General features: G+C 44.3%; 1 protein-coding gene and 11 non-coding genes across 12 annotated transcripts; 8 read left to right on the top strand and 4 right to left on the bottom strand.

The window, feature by feature from the left end:
- The first annotated feature begins 8 nt into the window (after nt 1-8).
- Nucleotides 9-516, top strand: LOC114581773 (histone H2B 1/2/3/4/6). The gene has a single exon (XM_028702328.2). It carries the CDS (start codon nt 55-57, stop codon nt 433-435), a length of 381 nt encoding a protein of 126 aa, XP_028558161.1. The 5' UTR covers nt 9-54; the 3' UTR covers nt 436-516.
- A 1,207-nt stretch (nt 517-1,723) lies between these two features.
- On the top strand, nt 1,724-1,797 carry TRNAI-AAU (transfer RNA isoleucine (anticodon AAU)). The gene has a single exon. It is a non-coding gene; the product is annotated as a tRNA-Ile (tRNA).
- Nucleotides 1,798-6,228: 4,431 nt separating this feature from the next.
- TRNAG-UCC (transfer RNA glycine (anticodon UCC)) lies at nt 6,229-6,300 on the bottom strand. Its single transcript has one exon. It is a non-coding gene; the product is annotated as a tRNA-Gly (tRNA).
- Nucleotides 6,301-6,703: 403 nt separating this feature from the next.
- On the bottom strand, nt 6,704-6,797 carry TRNAI-UAU (transfer RNA isoleucine (anticodon UAU)). The gene is made up of 2 exons: nt 6,760-6,797; nt 6,704-6,739 (listed from the first exon to the last, which is right to left on the bottom strand). It is a non-coding gene; the product is annotated as a tRNA-Ile (tRNA).
- Nucleotides 6,798-7,306: 509 nt separating this feature from the next.
- Nucleotides 7,307-7,389, bottom strand: TRNAL-CAG (transfer RNA leucine (anticodon CAG)). The gene has a single exon. It is a non-coding gene; the product is annotated as a tRNA-Leu (tRNA).
- Nucleotides 7,390-8,167: 778 nt separating this feature from the next.
- On the top strand, nt 8,168-8,249 carry TRNAS-AGA (transfer RNA serine (anticodon AGA)). The gene has a single exon. It is a non-coding gene; the product is annotated as a tRNA-Ser (tRNA).
- Nucleotides 8,250-8,909: 660 nt separating this feature from the next.
- TRNAG-UCC (transfer RNA glycine (anticodon UCC)) lies at nt 8,910-8,981 on the top strand. Its single transcript has one exon. It is a non-coding gene; the product is annotated as a tRNA-Gly (tRNA).
- A 424-nt stretch (nt 8,982-9,405) lies between these two features.
- On the top strand, nt 9,406-9,477 carry TRNAD-GUC (transfer RNA aspartic acid (anticodon GUC)). The gene has a single exon. It is a non-coding gene; the product is annotated as a tRNA-Asp (tRNA).
- A 776-nt stretch (nt 9,478-10,253) lies between these two features.
- On the bottom strand, nt 10,254-10,327 carry TRNAT-AGU (transfer RNA threonine (anticodon AGU)). The gene has a single exon. It is a non-coding gene; the product is annotated as a tRNA-Thr (tRNA).
- A 3,292-nt stretch (nt 10,328-13,619) lies between these two features.
- Nucleotides 13,620-13,692, top strand: TRNAK-UUU (transfer RNA lysine (anticodon UUU)). Its single transcript has one exon. It is a non-coding gene; the product is annotated as a tRNA-Lys (tRNA).
- Nucleotides 13,693-16,996: 3,304 nt separating this feature from the next.
- Nucleotides 16,997-17,078, top strand: TRNAL-UAG (transfer RNA leucine (anticodon UAG)). Its single transcript has one exon. It is a non-coding gene; the product is annotated as a tRNA-Leu (tRNA).
- A 460-nt stretch (nt 17,079-17,538) lies between these two features.
- TRNAK-CUU (transfer RNA lysine (anticodon CUU)) lies at nt 17,539-17,611 on the top strand. The gene has a single exon. It is a non-coding gene; the product is annotated as a tRNA-Lys (tRNA).
- Nucleotides 17,612-20,346: the final 2,735 nt, after the last annotated feature.

The raw sequence follows: 20,346 nt of genomic DNA, 5'->3' as shown, positions 1-20,346 counted from the left end.
CATTTCTTCTCGAATTTCCGGTAGTTTCGCCTGTGATTGAGTGAGTACAGCATCATGCCTGAACCAGCCAAGTCCGCTCCCGCGGCCAAGAAGGGCTCCAAGAAGGCCGTCACCAAGACGCAGAAGAAGGGCGACAAGAAGCGCAAGAAGAGCAGGAAGGAGAGCTACTCCATCTACGTCTACAAGGTGCTCAAGCAGGTCCACCCGGACACGGGCATCTCCTCCAAGGCCATGAGCATCATGAACTCCTTCGTCAACGACATCTTCGAGCGCATCGCGGCCGAGGCTTCCCGCCTGGCGCACTACAACAAGCGCTCCACCATCACCTCCCGGGAGATCCAGACCGCCGTCCGACTCCTGCTGCCCGGAGAGCTGGCCAAGCACGCCGTCTCCGAAGGCACCAAGGCCGTCACCAAGTACACCAGCTCCAAGTGAATTTCGCCTCCTCACATACCCAAAGGCTCTTTTAAGAGCCACCCACTTTTTCATAAAAAGAGCTGTTGCGACTACGTATTTTTTAAATTTTGTTCTTTAATTTTTGTATTGCATTTCTAAACCGCAGGGTGGTTTACAATATAGCAAGGTAACCAACAGCGCCTCGCCCCAAGCTTTAAAGGCCATAGATTGCTTCATTAGTCAAAGGGCTGAAAAAACAGGTATTTTTTTGCCTGCAGCCTAAACAAGATAAGTAACAAAGGTGGCGGGCGAGCCTGAAGCCTCATTGAACAAAGGTGGGAGTTACTACTATGGAAGTATTGAAACGTATCCTTAAAGAGTGTTGTGCCACAGTTCCTTAGCTAATATCTTAATAGGAGAGTTTTAAGAGTGAGAGTCGAGACTTTGTCCCTCTCATTTTAAAAAATAAGCGGGTTTCTAAATTCCTCATAAGTTTATGGCTAGGCTATGCTGCAACTTCAACGAATTTAATGTTGCAGTTAATATACTACAGTCCCCCTCTTACTTGGCTATATTAATGGCAGATAAAGGTATCTACTGCACTTCCGCATCAGTGACAGTCTCTAAATTCCAGTTGTTGGGAGCAGCGTAACATAGCGTTTAAAATGCATTTTGTCTCTTTAACCATGGTTGCAGTAAGTTGCCAACCCTAAAAAGAAGCATTAGGGCCAGTTTATTTGACAACCCAGTAAATTAGGCTTGGTTAGAGACGTTTATGCTTATGACATAGTCATATCCGCTTTGGAAAATTCGTATCCTTCCTCTTTCATCCTTTCTTTTGAAGAAGTTTCAATGTCACGCTTCCGTGTTACGGAAAAGCGCTGCTGTGATAAATTCGCATATGGATAGCTCTATTCTCCAGAGACGTTTACAAGGAGTACAGAGTTACAGCAACACGTGACTATTGCAGATTAATTCCTTCTAGTTTGGGTCTGCCCCAGATACATATTGGCCGCAAATTGAGTAGCTCTGGCCTTTTTTCACAAAAAAACCATGTTGTTGTGTGGTCTGCAAGCTTGCTAGAGACCTTAGTTGTGGGAGGGAGCACGATTATTATGTCCTTTGCACACCCTAATTGGAGTATTTTATTTTTCCGTGAAAGAACTCGAGGCAATTTCAGTTTCAGTGAATATTCCTGGTATCCCTGCTGAAAGGCGTCCAATTTCCTTGTTTCTTGTCTTTTGGCGCCGCCTTGTGATGTGATTTTCAAAAACAAGGCGCAGGATGTAGAGCGTTTCAACATGGAAAGAATGAGCAACATGCAGTTGGCCGGTTAGCTCAGTTGGTTAGAGCGTGGTGCTAATAACGCCAAGGTCGCGGGTTCGATCCCCGTACGGGCCACAACACTGTATTTTATATATGTGAAGCGTCGCAAGGCTAATATAACAGCAAACTTGAGCATATATATATTTTCCAATGGAAAGTGAGACCTTTCTGACCCAAACTTTAACCCAAAGCATTTGAGCATTCTGGAGAAAGTTATACATCATGCTAGTGCTAAATGTGTTAATAACGTTTATTGCTAAACCAGCGGGGCGGGGGGGGGGGAATATTTTGCAGAGAAGCAAGAAGTTTTGCTGTCCTCACAACAAATTTAATACTAGGGCACTGAAAAGCGCAAACCAGATGTTTTAAAAGTCTTTCACCTCTTCCGATTAATGTTGAAGATGTGCGTACAGTGGTACCTCGGGTTACAGATGCTTCAGGTTACAGATGCTTCAGCTTACAGATGCTTCAGGTTACAGACTCTGCTAACTCAGAAACAGTACCTCGGGTTAAGAACTTTGCTTCAGGATGAGAACAGAAATCGTGTGGGGGCACCAGGAGGCCCCATTAGCTAAAGTGGTACCAGAGGTTAAGAACAGTTTCAGGTTAAGAACGGACCCCCGGAACGAATTAAGTTCTTAACCCGAGGAACCACTGTATTGAAAACAGTACATCTTTTCATTTGTGGTACAGCTGCCGAAACTGCATCTCTGGGTGGGTGATTGATAGTAGCTTCCCTGAGACATAGGAACCTGGAGTTTGGAAAAGAGCCTATGCTACACAATTTCTACTTACTTGGCTGAGGCCTCTTAAGAGCTTGAGTGATAGACTGTCATAATGCTCAATACCATAGGCCAATGGCCCACCTAGTCCAGCACCCTCATTCTCACAGATGCCTGTGGGAAACCAGTGAGAGCAGATCATGAAGGCAAGAGCCCTCTCCCCTCCCTTGGTTTCCAGCAATATTCAAAAGCATTGCTGCTTCCAGATGTGGAGGCTGAACATAGGCATCATGGCTAGTAGCCACTGATAGCTCTCCTCTCCATGAATTGGTCTAATCCTCTTTTAAAGACATCCAAGGAATTTGATACATAATAAAATTATAATAAATAAGATGGTGGCAGTCACTGCCTCTTGTGGGTTCCATAGTTTGATTTATGCATTGAGTGAAGAAGCACTTTCTTTTTCTGTCCTAAATCTTCCAACATTCAGTTCCATAGGATGTCCATAAGAATAAAAGAAAATTATTATAAACTCGTTTGGAGATGGCATTTAACACCAGTCAGATTAAATCAAATAAACAAGGAATATTCAGTGTTATGTTGGAGGGGATGCCAGGAAACAGGGAATTATGTTCACATGTGGTGGGGATGTCAACATGGTTTAAAAAAAAAATGGCAAAGGGTGTTTAAGGAGATAACGGAAATCACTGGGTTAAAGCTGACCAAAAGTTCAGAGGTAGCATTATTATCAATTTACGATGGGGTGGAAGGTTTGCAGGCTATGAAGGACTTGCTCACAAATTTATTGACAGCTGCACAAATTATGATAGCTAGGAAGTGGAAGGGACAAGCAGAATATAAAATGGAAGAATGGTGTAAAGAGGTGTGGGATATAGTTATCAATGATAAATTAACATGTGCCATTAAGGTAAGACGGGGAATATACAGGAGAAATGATTTTGAGGAGATATGGAGGGTGTTTGCAGAATTTGTACTGTTAAAATGGAAAGGAGTCAAACCATTGCAAGAGGTGTTAAAATTTTGGGAGGTTGGATGCTTTCGGTGGTGGGGTGCACATTTTTATTCTTAATTATTTATGATTATTACTTTGCCAAAACAACATAAAAAACAAGTGCTGGTGTTATAAGAGAGGGAGAAAAACTTTTCTCTACTTCCACTTGCATAACTTTATAAACTTCACTTTTTACTTGTCTTTTCTATAAATTAAAAAGTACCAAACATTGCATCCTTTCTTCATAGGAGAGTCACAATGCTGGTAGCCCTTTTCTGAATGTTTTCCAGCTCGACAATATCCTTTTGAGGTGGTGTGAAACTGTACACAGTACTCCACCATAGATTTGTATAGCAGCATTATGATAATGGCGGTTTTATTTCCAGTTCCTTTCTGAATGATTCCTAGCATGGAATTCAGCTTTTTCATTGCCGCTGCCAACTGGGTCAATATGGTCACTAAGCCATCTACTATAGTTTTACCCAAAGGTCTTGCTCCTGGTCCATCACTTCCAGTTCAGACCCATGAATGTGTGCGTAAAATTAAGTTTTTGTTTTGCTCCAACATACATGACTTTACTTTAACAACCCTGAACAATTTAGTGTCATCAGCAAACTTGGCCATCTTGATTGTTGTTGTTGTTTAGTCGTTTAGTCGTGTCCGACTCTTCGTGACCCCATGGACCAGAGCACGCCAGGCACCTCTGTCCTCCACTGCCTCCCGCAATTTGTTTGGTCAAACTCATGCTGGTAATCTCGAAAACACTCGAAAACACTATCCAACCATCGCCATCTTGATTGCTCAGTCCTAACTCTAAATCATCGATGAAGAAGTTAAAAAGCACAGGTCCCAACACTGATCCTTGGGCACATTGTACCACCTGGTCAATGGCCAGGAAAATTGGCAACATTATATATGTTTAGGTAGCTAGTACCACCCGTATACATAGCACTTTTACAGCTGACACAGAGACAAGTCACTGCTCCAAAGCCCTTACAATCTAAAATTTGACAAAGAGAACCTGAAAAAGAAAGATAACTGTGTAACCTATGGAGGTGTTCCAATCGAAGGCCACCCTTTTGGGCTCAAAGACTCTTTCAGGTTACATTCCCAGTGAGTAGACAATGACATCCACACCCTGCCCCATTCATGATGCATTAAAATTAATGGTTGTCTGACAATCTTATCTGGGTCATTTTGCTTCAGTTGCATCAATGGGCACTCCCAGTCTGTTTTTATCTTTGGGTGTGGTTCAATAAGATACTGGCATTTTCAGGCTGTGCATTTAAAGTTGTTTGGGAGGTCTTGTGCAACAAACCTGCTTGTATTTTTTTTCCTTTTTCCTTTTACAAAGAAAGCAATGAAGAAATGCACTAGAAAGTGCAGGATGACACTTGATTTGAAACAACTTTGTTTGGCCTCCTCGCAGAGAAATCTGAAAGTCTTTCCTGGGGCCAGATGAATCTGGGGCCAGATGAATCTGATGCTTCAGCATGTGGCCTCTGAAAACCTCAACACATTAAAAGAGTAATGTTTAGCAGATTTTGCAGATCTGACAGTCCAGTAAATGCTTGTGTTGTAAGAATTTGAAGGTGTTGTAAATAAAATGAATGTTCATAAGTGCACAAGGTAAACACACATGCATAAGTGCATAAACCACATGTCTGAAATAGTACAGGAGAGCAATCCTGAAGCCATCTTGAGTCTTAATGATGACAAATATGTCATCAAATTTGGAGGAATATGAAGGAAGGAAATATATTGGATAAACCTCCCCCTATGGGGAGGAAGGAAATATATTGGATAAACCTCCCCCTATGGTTCTTTTCACTTACAAATTCTGTTTTAAGGGAATATTTTGTGTATGAATAGGGTAGGCCTATGACCTGGATTCAAGAACTAAGGTATTTACCATCTCAAAAGAATAAACTAGACTTGCCAGGTAATGCAATCAGTGGCCATTATCAAAGACCTTGTCAAACAGGAGATAAGCCACACCCTAGGGAGTTGGACTGTAACAGCCAACCCCATTCCCCCCCCCCCCTATAACACATGTGAAATAAATAAGGCTTCTCTTCAGTGGGGTGAGATTGATTCCAAAAGCACTCAATATTGTTTTCATCCTTAACCACAGAAAAGGCCCTCTCCTTAATTACCCTCACTTCACCTCTTCTAGTAGGGGAGGGCATTTGGTTATAATTAAAAGCCAGGACACCTCTGAGCATGCTCTGAACCTAAAGTGCACTCAGAGTACCTTTAAGGCCTTTTTCAAACATCCCAGGCAAAGCAGTATTGAAATACCTTTGCAAACTCCAGCAGGACTTTAACTGCAGATTAATTTCAGGTGTGTGTGCTTCACAGCTGCAGAAGTGTCTTGCTAATATATCAGGGCGTTGTTTGGTTTTCCAAATGAAGTACCTTTCTTTTTTCTTAAAAAAATTCCAAAGCAGAACAAAGTTATTTTACTGCAGGAAAAACAGCAATAAGGCTTGTGGCATCTTAAAGATTGTCAGATCATTCCTGTATGGTGGAAATTTTGTGGCCACAAGCATCCTGCAAAATAGGTTCATGAAAGCTATATGGCATAAGAAATAAAGTTGTTTATATCTAGGAAGCTTCAGGACTTGTTTTACTTTAAATAAATCATCTTACAATTGTGATTAAATGACCACATTGTTTTTGCACATTTATTTAACCTGGTAATGCACTAGAAACAAAAGAAGGGAAAAACAAAATGTGGAGATGAGCTTTGAAGAAACTAAAACAAGTAACTGCGTTGGCCGGGAATCGAACTCGGGTCAACTGCTTGGAAGGCAGCTATGCTCACCACTATACCACCAACGCCTTTGGTGTAAAGCTGCTTATTTTCTGATTCTTTATGGGTAAGCATCCTATTAGTTAAGCCTCTGAGTTTCCAGACGGTGGCGCCATCCACTAAGGATTTGAAAGTTGTGGGTCGCTTCATACATTTATGTCGAAGTTTTTCAAATTTCACTCCTTGAGGGGGAGGGGAATCCTTTTCTCTACACCTCCACAACTATAGTGAAAGTTAAAACTATTTCGAATGGTAATTCAGTATCGAAACACACCGAGCCACCTTTTTGAAATGTTTTTTTCTAGTTCCATGGCTCAACTTCAAATCTTTAAGCACCTCTGCTGATTCTCTAAGATTAATGAAAGCATCGGTTATTGATCTGGGACGCAGGACGGAACAAGGACCCTTGAAGGGTCTGGGGAGTAAAATTTATGCTCCAGGTGAGGCTCGAACTCACAACCTCGGCATTGCTTTCACAAGTACTGCTGTATAAGTACCGCGCGCTAACCGATTGCGCCACTGGAGCCACTGCTCCACAAGCCTCTGCCCAGTTTTCCTTGTGTGGCTCTCAAAGTTTTCGAAAGTAGTGTAAAAAAATTTTTAAAACGACAAATCTAGCGGCACAGAAAATTCCACTTATTTATTTTATTGAAGGACAGACATGCGTAGCAAGGATTTCAAAGTAAATGGGAGAGATTGTCCTGGAGTATTCTTCAGTCACAATCACATCTTGGTGTGCCTGACTTTTTAAGACCAGGCCGCCCCGGGAAGTGGTTTTGTCCCACAGAACATCCACCGGAGTAAGCACGACAGTTAAGCATTCAAAAAAGGATTGTGTTTTAAAAGCACGGGGTAATCCTTTGAGCTACACAGAACTCTTTTTCAAGGGGCGTGTTCAGAAAGTAGCTTGAAAGAGTAGAAGCATCCAAACCACGTGAGCACCTCAACTCCACGCCCCTGTCCTTGAAACTACAGGATTTTTTAAAATGGCAGAAATACTGTACTAACAGAAGTCTATGTAATAAAAATCCATCTTGTCAGAAGTGGGATTCGAACCCACGCCTCCAGGGGAGACTGCGACCTGAACGCAGCGCCTTAGACCGCTCGGCCATCCTGACTTTCTGAACTCCTCCCCCCCTCCCCACGTATTTGCAGATTACAGTAATACATTCTCTCCTCTCCCTCTTCCCAATGTAAACCTTTGGCATATTATAATAATGCAAACCTTTATGCTTTATCCTTGCATCATCATATATTGATTTTTTAAAAAGGTATACCTTCAAAGTACGAATTTCAATAAGATTACGAAGGAAGCACCCTCGTGGACGAAGGCAATAAATTGCTATACAGTACATCCAGCTGCGCGACTACAATTTAAGGAACTTCAAGGGTGCTGTCTCAAGGTATATTATGGAAGCCTTTGGGAGTGCTGCCCGCTTTACGGATTGGTTCTCACGTGCAAAGTCATCACGTGGTTACTGGACACTTGGGCAGGATTCACACATGAAGCATTCACAAGTGTAATTATCTGTTGTTGTTTTTTATATGTTTGATGACCGGCCACTGAGCAGCGTAAACTGGCTGGACTGAGAAATCCATCGTGCGTTTGTGTTGATGTGGCGGGGACCAAAGGTGTGCCGTAACTTTGTTGGCCCGTTCTCACGGTCACGGTGTTAGTCTTTTTAAAATAGTGACGGAAGAGGAAGCTCTCTGCAGGCTGATGATTTGGGTTAATTTAGAAAACACAGTCCTGTGGTGTACCGACTGGAAGTTATTAAGTATGGTCTCAGTTGCTAAGCTCAAAGGTCACCTTCCGTGACATCAACTTGCACAGAAGCGGACTGAAATCTCAGCTATTTCCATAGTATGAAAGGTTGCAGGATTGTTTATCACTTCGTAGTCGTGGCCGAGTGGTTAAGGCGATGGACTAGAAATCCATTGGGGTCTCCCCGCGCAGGTTCGAATCCTGCCGACTACGCGATCCGTGATTTTTTTTGTTTTGGGATCTTTAAAACCTCGCTTCTTTTGTTGTGGTTTCCTCCATTTTAAAATAATATTTTCACACGGCAACCGACCCTTGGGCTGGAGAAATGGTGCCTGCTGTTTGCGAGCTGTGTCATTTTACGCAAACCGCGCAACACTCACGATAGACGGGTTAGAGAAACTGGGATTGCTGTTCCTGTCGCTTAGAGTGTTTCAAAGAATGGATTCAGCCTCGATGGCGGTGTGTGTACTTTTTAAATGTCCCGCTTGGTCGATTCAGTCGTTTACATTTTAATTTCTGAAAAGCAGATGTGCAGGAAGCGATTGAAAAAGAAAAAGTTTCCTCAGCCCTTCAAACCTGGATGCTGGATTTGTTTGTTTTTCAGCTGGTAAGGGTTACGCTTTTTTTTTTATATATGCTTAGATTATACACTATTTCCTGGACGGTTAAATTTCGCAGGCACCTAATACTGCTGATCTCTGGTTACCTGACCATACCTCACATTGCGCTTTGCCCTGAGAAAGCGTTGGTTAACTTTGCGCACGGAATTTATGTGCAGCAGGAGAGAGACAGTCAATTTGCTTCTCGTTCATGGTTTGTCACAGTTGAGGTATGCTGCATAGCAGGGAGAACTCACGAGTTTTTCCTCCGTAAGCGTTGGTGGTATAGTGGTGAGCATAGCTGCCTTCCAAGCAGTTGACCCGGGTTCGATTCCCGGCCAACGCAGAGAGTCTTTTTTAAAAAAAATATTTTATTTTTTTATGGATGTTTTAAAAAACTTTTAAAATACTGTTTTCCAGTTTTCGTTTTCAAAACAATTATTAAACTTTCTGTTCAGGGAATAAAGGAAGAAGAGGAATGAAAAGGGAGCATGTTATTTCTGTAGAAGAATGTGCATGCATGGGCAAATTTTTATCCAACCTGCTCTGCAGCATCTTCCTTCCTTCTTCCTTTCTTTCCTGAATGAGTCTTTTCCTTGAATAAAAACTTATTGCAGTTCTGCGTTACGGTATGTTGAGGCTCAGGACTGGAAAAACTATGCATGGTTTTGAGGAGATAACTGAAACATGACAAAATATGATGTTAATTTGTAAACTATTTCATTTGTAGCAGCTATTTCTAACCTTGTGAAAAGGAAATACTAACCAGGTCCTCGTTAGTATAGTGGTAAGTATCCCCGCCTGTCACGCGGGAGACCGGGGTTCGATTCCCCGACGGGGAGATGGTGATGTTTTTTTCTCTCTCATTTACTTATTGGGGGGAGGGACTAAAAATGCTCCATTTTCAAAAGCAATTATAACGCTACAAACTAAGTGATATGGATTTGAATTACAGTGTATGTATGAAGTCTTATTAACTTAATGTTTAATGTGCGAGTGGGGGGTGTTGGCTTAGCTAAACTTAGACGCAGACTGCTCACTGGTCTGTGCCTTGCTTAATTTCTAAAATATTGTGCTCACTGCCCCAGACTAGCTTGGAAATGTTATCGTTTCACCTGAAAAGCCTTTCCTTCTACGCTCAGCAGACTGTGATTGTGGCGCAGGTGTAAGAAAGGAACGTTGTACATGTTCAGAAGAACTCTTTCTTTTTCCTTGGCCCGCTCCAGAGTAGTCTTAGTCTTATCAATGAAATAGGTTTTGGGAACCCGGAATGACCATGTCCCTAATTAATTAAACTGCATTTTTAAAAAGCAAATATACCTTTTAGGTAATAGTTTAGGGAAGTACTTGTTTCTCTTTCAATCCATCTCCAAAGACGCCTGCCTGCATTTCATTTTATTCCACATTATTTAAGAAAATAATAAAAATATTTCCCAAATAGCTCTTTTTCATGAAAGTGTTATTTTTTGAATACTCTTGTTATGAATGTTTTCCTGCTTTACAGTAATTGCTGCGTGTGCGTGCTTTCTTTAACAATATCCTTTTTGCTGCTGTTGTTCTATGCAAGACTTTTAGATCAAGACCAAAAAGGAAAAAAAGAATCAATTCTGAAACATGAAGGCACCACTGGGATTTGAACCCAGGATCTCCTGTTTACTAGACAGGCGCTTTGACCAACTAAGCCATGGCGCCCCACATATATAAGAGAGAAAGCATAGAAATTAGAGGCTTTTATGCAGTTATAAATGGAAAATTCTTGATGGCAGTAGAGCTCGAAGACCTTTGCTGAATGCAAATTTTAAAAGAGGCAGGCTGCAATCAAGCGTGTACACTCTTCCTCTGTGCAAACTCTTCCCACATATGCATGCGTCGCCATCTGAGTGTAAATTGTTTCAGTGGTGCATTTAAGATACTGCAAACAGAAACACAAATTTTAAAAGGAGTTCTAGGAAGCGTTTTGTCTCCACTGGGAGAACAAAATGCTGAACTGCATAGGCCTTGGCCTGATCCGGTGGTGCTCTTCCTATTTTCTTAAGCAGGTTCAATTTTTTTTAAGACAGGTTTTTGGCTCAAGCATGGCAGGCAAGCTAGTTCTCATGCTGTGTTAGTTCCACTTGATTTTTTTTTTTTTATGATTATGGTTGTGTGGACAGACTCCCTTGATCAGCATGGTTTTCGGTTCTGGGAAAGGCTCGTTTGATGGCTTGCTAACCTGAAACGAAGCAGGCAGCGGGCTGGAAGTGCAAATAACACTATTTACTCTAATACTCCTTATTTGCTCCAACATTCATCAGTTAAAAAAAATCCTAACTGCTATTTTATTTATATGTTTGTTTGTTTTTTATCCTGGTCTGTGACCATAATAAAGTTCATCATCATCACTATTTACTCTTGAATCTACTTGGTATATGTTAAATATTCGGAAAAAGTCAGAAGCCCAAGGCAGTATAAGTTCCTCAACTAAGTTTCTTCAACATTTGTCAGTGACAACAGCTCACTCATAGGAACCCAAGAACCAAACTGCTTAGACAACACAATAATAAACCCAAGCATGAACTGACTATTGACAGTTGAAAGTGCATGCGCTTACTTGCCATTAGAAAGTTCGACTACCAACGTTTCTATGATTGGTTAGAATGCGTCTTGTAACATAAAATGTGTTAAACCCAATACATAACACTCCTCCCCCCAATTTCCTAACAAAAGGAACAAACATAGTCATCAAGGTGTGTCGGCCTTTTCTGCTCCTGCTGGGACCATTGCGGTTTCTGTGCCCAAGTGACCCAGGAGGTTCCTCCAGTACCCGCGGTCTGAGTGGGGCGGTCGACGAGGCCGGCTCTGAAGGGGTCACTGCCGATGGAGCCATTGAGGATTCCAGCCTGAAGTCATCCTGCTGGGGTAACTCAGTCACCCGCAACCCGTCTGGTTCCCACCGTGGCCTGGGCACAGAATCTCCCGAGGTACCCATTTCTCTCTCCTCTGGTTCCGCTTGAAGTTCCATGTTCGGAGGTGCCCTGGTTCTGATCTGGTTGAGGTGTCTCTTCCAAACCAGTCCCCCCTCCAACCCTACCTCGTAGGAAACCGGATCTGTACAGCGGGCAATGATACCAGGGACCCAACCCTGTCCGAGCCCATAGTTTCAGATGCGGCAATCCGCACATTGTGGGAAAATGGCATGACTCCGGGGATGCCTTTAAGGAGATGGTCCATTAGGCTCTGAAATAATCCTGGGGCTATGCTAACGCCAAACTGTAGGCGTTTGACCCTGAAAGCACCCCTATGAGTCACGATTGTCTGGGCGTCTGCAGTGGCCTCGTCAACGGTTAGCTGCTGATAAGCTTGCGCTAAATCCAGCTTCCCAAAGATCTTGGCTCCAGCCAGGGTGCTAACACATGGCTCACCACCGGAACCGGGTACGCGTGCTCCTGTAAGGCCTAGTTCAGGGTGCATTTGTAATTGCCACAGATACGGACTGAGCTGTCTGGCTTAACCGGTGTGACGATCGGGGTTTCCCAGGTTCCCGAAGCTACCAGCTTTAAGACCCCTTGGGAGACTAAGCAATCAAGCTCCTCATCGATCTTGGGTTTAAGCACAAACGGGACTCTACGGGCCTTGACCTGAATGGGTTGCGCCGTGGGGTTGAGCCGTAGGGAAATCGGGGGTCCGTTGTACAAGCCCAGGGTTCCATTGAAGACTGATGGAAACTCCTGGCAGATCGATTCAAAATCTGCCCCTGGGGAAATCTGATTAAGCCCTGAAATACCTAAGGCTAACAGCCCAAACCATGCTAGGCCTAGAAGGCTAGTGAATGGGCCTTCAGTTATGATGAGGTTCAAATTATTGGTGTACTTCTTAAATTGGACCTTGAAGGTGCCCATCCCCTTTAGCTGGATTCTTTTTCTCTGGAAGTCCCGTAGCACTACGGGGGCCGGGGAAGAGGAGGACCGCTGTTAGGGCAAAGCTCTTTCAGGGTCTTAGCAGATATTATGGAGTACGATGAGCCAGTATCCAATTCCATAGTGCATGGGGTTCCCTCTATATTGAGTTGTACCCTAAGCTTATTGGACCCCGGGGACGGAAGTTGAAGTACCCTGGCTGGAGAGATGGACCTAACTCCTCCTCTATGTAGGCCTCATGGACATGTTGCTTGGGTCATGCTCCGGAGGTCTTGGAGTGGCAGACTCGTCCAATGTGCCCAGTCTGCCCACAGTGGCGACATGTGGTGTCCCGAAACCTCCATGTCCGACGCTCGTGGTTTTCTCCGCAGCTGGCGCAGGTCCCAGCGATTGTGGGTGGTTGTGAAGACGCGGCAGGTGGGGTCTCGTTTCCAGGACTATTTGCTGAGTCCAGCGTAGCGGTGAGGTCGCACTTACTGCGAAGCGGCAGGCGGCGGTGCTGCGGTGCGGTCTTGGGCCTCTGGCAGCCAGTGGGAGCTCATCGATCCCACCTTCGTCATCAATGTTAAATGTTCGGAAAAAGTCAGAAGCTCAAGGCAGTGTACGTTCCTCAACTAAGTTTCTTCAACATTTGTCAGTGACAACAGCTCACTCGTAGGAACACAAGAACAAAACTGACTGGACAGCACAATAATAAACCCGAGCATGAACTGACCGTTGACAGTTGAAAGTGCATGCGCTTACTTGCCATTAGAACGTTTGTCTACCAACACTTATACGATTGGTTAGAACGCGCCTTGTAATATCAAATGTGTTAAACCCAATACATAACAGTATACAGTGGTACCTCAGGTTACATACGCTTCAGGTTACAGACTCCGCTAACCCAGAAATAGTACCTTGGGTTAAGAACTTTGCTTCAGGATGAGAACAGAAATCATGCTCCGTCGGCACAGCGGCAGCGAGAGGCCGCATTGGCTAAAGTGGTGCTTCAGGCTAAGAACAGTTTCAGGTTAAGAACAGACCTCCAGAATGAATTAAGTACATAACCAGAGGTACCACTGTAATACCTAAAAAAGTTTTCAGGAGCCTGGGTAGCTCAGTCGGTAGAGCATCAGACTTTTAATCTGAGGGTCCAGGGTTCAAGTCCCTGTTCAGGCGTGTCCTTTTTCTCATGAGGAGATAGAAATCATTGATTTCTTCAAATAACTCCGTTTCAGCTTTCCACCTTCTTGGCAATTAATGGTTAGCATGGCCTTCCCCGGGCCTGGTGCCCTAATATTTTGGGTTATATCTCTTCTCTGGGGCTGATAAGAGTTTTGGTCCAAAACATGAGGTGGGGGCGGCTACTAGGCTGCTGCAATGGCAGCACCGGGGGGGGGGGGGGCAATGGGGGAACAGACAGAAGGGACAAAGCATATTTCTAGATAGGTGAGCTGTGTCCCACAGGTAAAGAAAGCTCTCTGAAATACATAAATAAAATTGGTGTGTGTGTGTTAGTGGCAGGGAGTGAGCTCCTTATTTGGGGCACTTGCTTCCCTACCCCCTTACTCTGGTGCCAACCATGCTAGGCAGGGTTAATTTAGAGGAAGACAAATTGTCTGGGTGTCACATTATAACTGAGTATTGTGACATAAGCTTCTTCAGTCACTGACTACAAATTTGGCAGGCCATACTCGACACTTATTATAATCCCATTTGATCACTATGTGGTTTGGCGGAAGTGGCCTTACAAATGCTTTATAAATAACGAAATCTTTTCTGCCTAGCAATTTGCACCACTGAGGAAGAAGATGGGGAGCTCGTTGCAGTTCCTTTGTGATAGGCAGATTGTTGTTCCCTGGAAATATGTAGGGCAGGGGACCTGGGAGAATATCTGTGGCCCTCTAGATGTTGCTCGACTACATAGAATCGCAGAGTTGGAAGATACCCCGAGAATCATCTAGTCCAACAACCTGCAATGCAGGAATCTCAACTAAATCATCTATGACAAAAAGAGAAGTGATGAGAGGGGGCTCTGTGCAAATGGGAGGGGCCCCTCCCTCAACTCAGAGTTAGTTAGAAGACAAAGGGAGAGTTTGAAGGAGAGTTTTAGGGTTGGCCATGATGGGACTAATCGCCAAAGAATTGATGCTTTTGAATTATGGTGCTGGAGGAGACTCTTGAGAGTCCCATGGACTGCAAGAAGATCAAACCTCTCCATTCTTAAGGAAATCAGCCCTGAGTGCTCACTGGAAGGGCAGATCGTGAAGCTGAGGCTCCAATACTTTGAACACCTCATGAGAAGAGAAGACGCCCTGAAAAAGACCCTGATGTTGGGAAAGATGGAGGGCACAAGGAGAAGGGGATGACAGAGGACAAGATGGTTGGACAGTGTTCTCGAAGCCACAAACATGAGTTTGACCAAACTGAGGGAGGCAGTGGAAGACAGGAGTGCCTGGCATGCTCTGGTCCATGGGGTCACGAAGAGTCAGACACAACTAAACGACTAAACAAGAACAATGATGGGACCTGGAGGGAAAAGGGTTGCCTGCTGTTAAAGGCAGCAAGTTGGAGAGAGGGTCAAAGCATGATCACTGGTGTCTGGCTCCAAGGCTGTGGCTAGGGGAGAAGCAAGACCCTCTTGGGGTGTTAATGCTGGGAGCCCTTCCATCATAGGCTCAGGTTGTATATATGTGTAAATAAACCATAGATCAGGGGTCAGCAAACCTTTTCAGCTGGGGGATGGTCCACTGTTCCTCAGACCTTGTGGGGGGCCAGACTATTTTTTTTGGGGGGGTGTGAATTAATTCCTATGCCCCACAAATAACCCAGAGATGCATTTCAAATAAAAGCACACATTCTACTCATGTAAAAACACGCTGATTCCTGGACCGTCTGTGGGCCAGATTTAGAAGGCGATTGGGCTGGATCTGGCCCCCGGGCCTTAGTTTGCCTTAAGGTCCATAAATAGCAACACTCTAGAGGTCCCGGGCCCTAAAGAAGTCAGATTAGCCTCAACCAGGGCCAGGGCCTTTTCAGCACTGGCTCTGGCCTGGTGGAACGCTCTGTCTCATGACAGATCCCTGCAGGATCTGATTTTTTTCTGCAGGGCCTGTAAGACAGAGTTGTTCCACCTGGCCTTTGGCTTGGAATCAGCCTGGTCCCCTCCCCCTCTTTCCTTTTCCTTCTGTGATGGAACCCCTATTTGAGGACTTCCCTGGCTTTTTTTCTGGCCCACATAGGACCAGTTTGGATTGTTGGCCTTGGTGAAGATTTGACGTTTTCTCCCCCCAAACAGTTTTTGATCTGGGCTTCCACTGAAATGAGGCTGCATTTTAAGTTGTACTTTAATCCTGTTTTTAAGTTGTATTTTAATCAATTGTCTTGGCCAGGGAGGGCGGGGTATAAATAAAATTACAAATTACAATTACCCATGCCATAGATCCTAAAGACACCACAGTCTCTGCTGTACCTCATTTCCAAAAGGACTCATGAACCCCTGGAATCTCACACTGCTTGAAGATTGGGGTGGTGTGCGACAATATAAACTTTAGTGCCTTGTAGAGTTTCCTGATTGCGCTCTATTTCAAACTTTTGTTTAGATGGGGGCTATTTACCATGGCTCCTGCCAACCTAGCAGTTCGAAAGCACGTCAAAGTGCAAGTAGATAAATAGGTACCGCTCCGACGGGAAGGTAAACGGCGTTTCCGTGCGCTGCTCTGGTTCGCCAGAAGCGGCTTAGTCATGCTGGCCACATGACCCAGAAGCTGTACGCCGGCTCCCTCGGCCAACAAAGCGAGATGAGCTCTGCAACCCCAGAGTCGGTCATGACTGGACCTAATGGTCAGGGGTCCCTTTACCTTTATTTACGATGAAGCCCACTAGGTGACGCTGGGCCAGGCCCCATCTGTTAGCCTGCCTTGCCTCACAGGGTTGTTGTGAGGGTAAAATGGGGCTGGAGGTGGGAGAAAACACTGCCTTGAGCTCTTTAGAGAAAAAGGCAGGGTATAAATTCAATAAATAAATAAGTAATAAAATAAACAACAAACCAGCACTATACTATACTGCTGCTAGTTGCATTTATATTTTTAAAACTCTGCAGAGTTGACAGGAGTCTGCTCTCCTTAATGATCCTGATCATTTAATGACAGTTCTCATTGAAGTGCAGTCCATATGGATAGTCCACGTGAATGCTATTATACAAAACGAGGGAGTAAAATTATTATGGTTACTAAAACAGCCCTCTGGTCTCACCCACCTGCTGCTGGTGCTCATTTGGGGAGGAATATTATTAAGTTATAGTAAACCGGTGTGATGGGGGAGGTGTTATGCCAGCATATCCGGAAAGTGCTCTTTCGAAACCACCCAAAAGATCTGCATCTTTACTGAACACCAGTGTTTAGTCCTGAAAAGAAAGGACTTGAATGAAACGGAGTGACACTTTAACAGTAGGAAGTCAACGGAATAATAGAGCAGCATCTAAGGTAGTGTGGCCGAGCGGTCTAAGGCGCTGGATTTAGGCTCCAGTCTCTCCGGAGGCGTGGGTTCGAATCCCACCGCTGCCAAGTGTCCTTTTCCTTCGCTATGATTTCCAATTTAACGGCACCGTTTACCCTCTATATATGTATATTGCCTTGGAATAAAATCTCGCAGAGTTCAGGAAGACTTAGGGTTTTGCTTTTTTATACATTCCCGTTTTTCTTCCTGCTTTTAAGAACATTTGCTTTGAACAATAAATGAAACTTCCCATCTAAAAAACCCTTTTTGGTTTCCTGTTGTAGACGGTAGAATTCTACCGCCGCTTCGAATCAAAGAAACAAAAAAGTGCCGTTTCTGCCTCCCACCAATTAATGCATGTTGTAGAATATATGAAAATAAAGTTAACGAAGAACCCTGGCTACTGTTTCAAGAGATGGGTAAGGCTGGATATCTGGCGGCGGCGGAGAAATACAGTACACGGCACTATCGAGGCTAGACTGAGCACGCAGAAGGCTAAAAGAAGTGAGGAGAACAGTTGCGATAACTGCCCGGCTAGCTCAGTCGGTAGAGCATGAGACTCTTAATCTCAGGGTCGTGGGTTCGAGCCCCACGTTGGGCGCACACTTTTTGTCTAATTTTTTTTTAAAAAAACACCAATAACTATTTTAGAAGCCATATGTTACCGCAGACTCCTTTTTTATTTATTGTCTTAAGTGAAGCAGGGCAGAGCGGTAGCAGGAAAATGGAACAGAAGAACCGTGGTCTTGAAGCCAACCTTCCAGAAACTTGGAAACTTTGGCACTGAACAAGGGAGGCAAATCACTGGGAATTAACATCCATGACTATTCATAACGGCTTTTAATTTCATCAGGATGAGTTCGAAAGGTCACTGGATTCCATGTCACCACAAGATCTACACGTTACTACATTGTATTATAAAAACATTTTGTGTGTGTGTGTGTGTGTGTGTGTGTGTGTGTATCTCAGCCAAATAATTTTTTTTTTTAAATTAAATAAATATAATCCCGTGGCTGCATTCTGGTAACAAGGTCTGGTCTGGCACAGCACATAAAGAAAATTCTGAGAACCACCAGGTCCACCAACAAACCCCTGCATTTCCCTGCGCTGATTCATCAGGGAATCATATAGATAAGTTTATCATCCAGCCTCATACTCAGTGCAGGAATCTTGCAACAAGCACAGCACCCCCAAGATCCCTTGTTAAAATAGCTCTAGTGAAGGAGACCCACCCTCCGCCAGAGACAGATTCTACTGCTCTGTCCACCACAAGCTCCTACTGTTAGGAAAATTCTCCTTATGTTTACCCTGAATCTACACATCTGTGCAATTCTGTCCACTTGCTCAGGTCTGCCCAAAGGCTGTTGCACCAGGGCAGAAATCAAAACCAACAATTTCAGAAATCTGGTTGAAGAAATTACACTGTGGCAGTAGCAGGGCTGGCACACTCAGGTGGCAAGGTGAGGTGACCAACTCAGGTGGAAGGTTCCACGGAGGCAGCAGATCTGACCTCCAAGGAATGCATGGCCCACAGCTGTTGGCACTGCCACGCTGTGGCACACACCTTGGAGGTTGGATCTGCTGCCTCTTCAGCAGTCCACCCCAAAGCTGCCTCTACAGTGGCTTCTTGGAGAATCTGAGGTCCTGCTGGTCTCCTCTCACTCTTGGAGTAGAAATGGCTGATGACGCCCTCTTGGGTCTCCTGGGCGCTGCACCCATTCAGTGTGCCACTGAGCAAGGTTGACTTGACTCCCCCACTTGTTTCGGATGTAATAATAATAATAATAATTTTTTTTTATACCCCGCCTTTCCTGGCCAGAGCCGAGCTCAGGGCAGCTAACACCAGTAAAAATTACAGTAAAAACATAATAGGGGAAAAAAAACCACCAATTTAAAATACAGGCTAAAATGCAATTTAAAATGCAGCCTCATTTTAAAAGTAGCCCATAGATCAAAACCATAAGGGGAGGGAAACATAAGGGTCAGACTGAGTCCAAACCAAAGGCCAGGCAGAACAGCTCTGCCTTGCAGGCCCTGTGGAAAAATGTCAAGTTGCACAGGACCCTAGTCTCTTGTGACAGAGCGTTCCACCAAGTCAGGGCCAGTATTGAAAAGGCCCTGGCCCTAGTTGAGCCCAATCTAACCACCTTGTGACTTGGGACCTCCAAAATGTTGTCATTTGTGGACCTTAAGATCTTCCGCGGGGCATACCAGGAGAGGCGGTCCTGTAGGTACGTGGGTCCTAGATCTTTATTCCCTCTTTGTTCCTGATGTTGATCTTCACTCATCCCTTCCTCTCTGCTGGGAGGGGGACGCAACAGTTTATGGTTTGCCTCAGGTGCCAAAATGTCTTGAACCAGTCCTGGATAGTCTTAAAGACTTTGCAACTCAAAGGACTGAGAGACCACCACCACCACCACCACCACTAAGGCACACTTCATCCCCAAGCACCCTCTCTCAGAGGTCCAGAGAGGACCAGGCCACTTGCAGATCTGAAATCATAATAATAAAAAAATGAAATGATCCCACATGCACTTGATCTAGAAACAGCCACTAGTGGTGGGTTTTTTTGGCCAATCGGCTGGTCTGACATGTTCGTCATGGTATAATCTGCCATCAGAAGTCATATAATTTAATTACTATTTATGAATATTAAAACGCTTTAATATGACAAAATACGTATTTTACCAAATAACATCTCTTATTTGTTTAAATTTGCAGCTCTAAGCTGAAAGTGTGCCAAACTTTAGGCCGATGCACATGAAAAGAAGTTGCAAAATTGTCAAATGCCAAAAGAATTGACAAACAACTAAATCTGAGCTTTCCGCAACCTGGTATCCTTCAGATGTCCTGGACTTTAGCTCCCAGCATCTCTGACCATGAGTCCTGTTCTCTATGGTTGTGTACACACTACACCTTTAAAGCCCATTCAGAAGCACACTCTTTCATTCAAAGCATTCTGGGCACTGCAGTTTATTAATAGTTGCTGGGACTTGCAGCTCCGTGAGGGGTTAACTACAGTGCCCATAATTCATTGAGGGAATGAATGTGTTCCAAATGTGCTGTAAAGGTATGGTGGGATGCAGCCTACATCTGGAGGGTGCTAGGTGAGGGAAGGCTGCTCTAGGGTCTATGATTGAATATCAGTTGCTGAGGAGGGGGCTGATGCTTTCAGGTCCTTCTCTTGGCATTTGATTAGCCACTGCTGGGAAGCAGGATGCTGCATGGACCTTTGGTCTGACCCAGCAGGGCTCCTATTATCTTCACATATCTCTTCATGGTCTCCTTTGTATCCTCCTTTGTCAAATAAGAAACATGCTGCTTAGAGAGACAGAG

Source organism: Podarcis muralis, chromosome 13 (genome assembly GCF_964188315.1).
Source record: "Podarcis muralis chromosome 13, rPodMur119.hap1.1, whole genome shotgun sequence".
Classification (NCBI taxonomy): Eukaryota; Metazoa; Chordata; class Lepidosauria; order Squamata; family Lacertidae; genus Podarcis; species Podarcis muralis.
The sequence above is the reverse complement of the archived record's forward strand: the minus strand, read 5'-3'. Positions and strand labels throughout refer to the sequence as shown.

Bases quoted from the DNA above. Each gene is read 5' to 3' on its own strand.
- LOC114581773 (XM_028702328.2), top strand. From the start codon at position 55: ATGCCTGAACCAGCCAAGTCCGCTCCCGCGGCCAAGAAGGGCTCCAAG.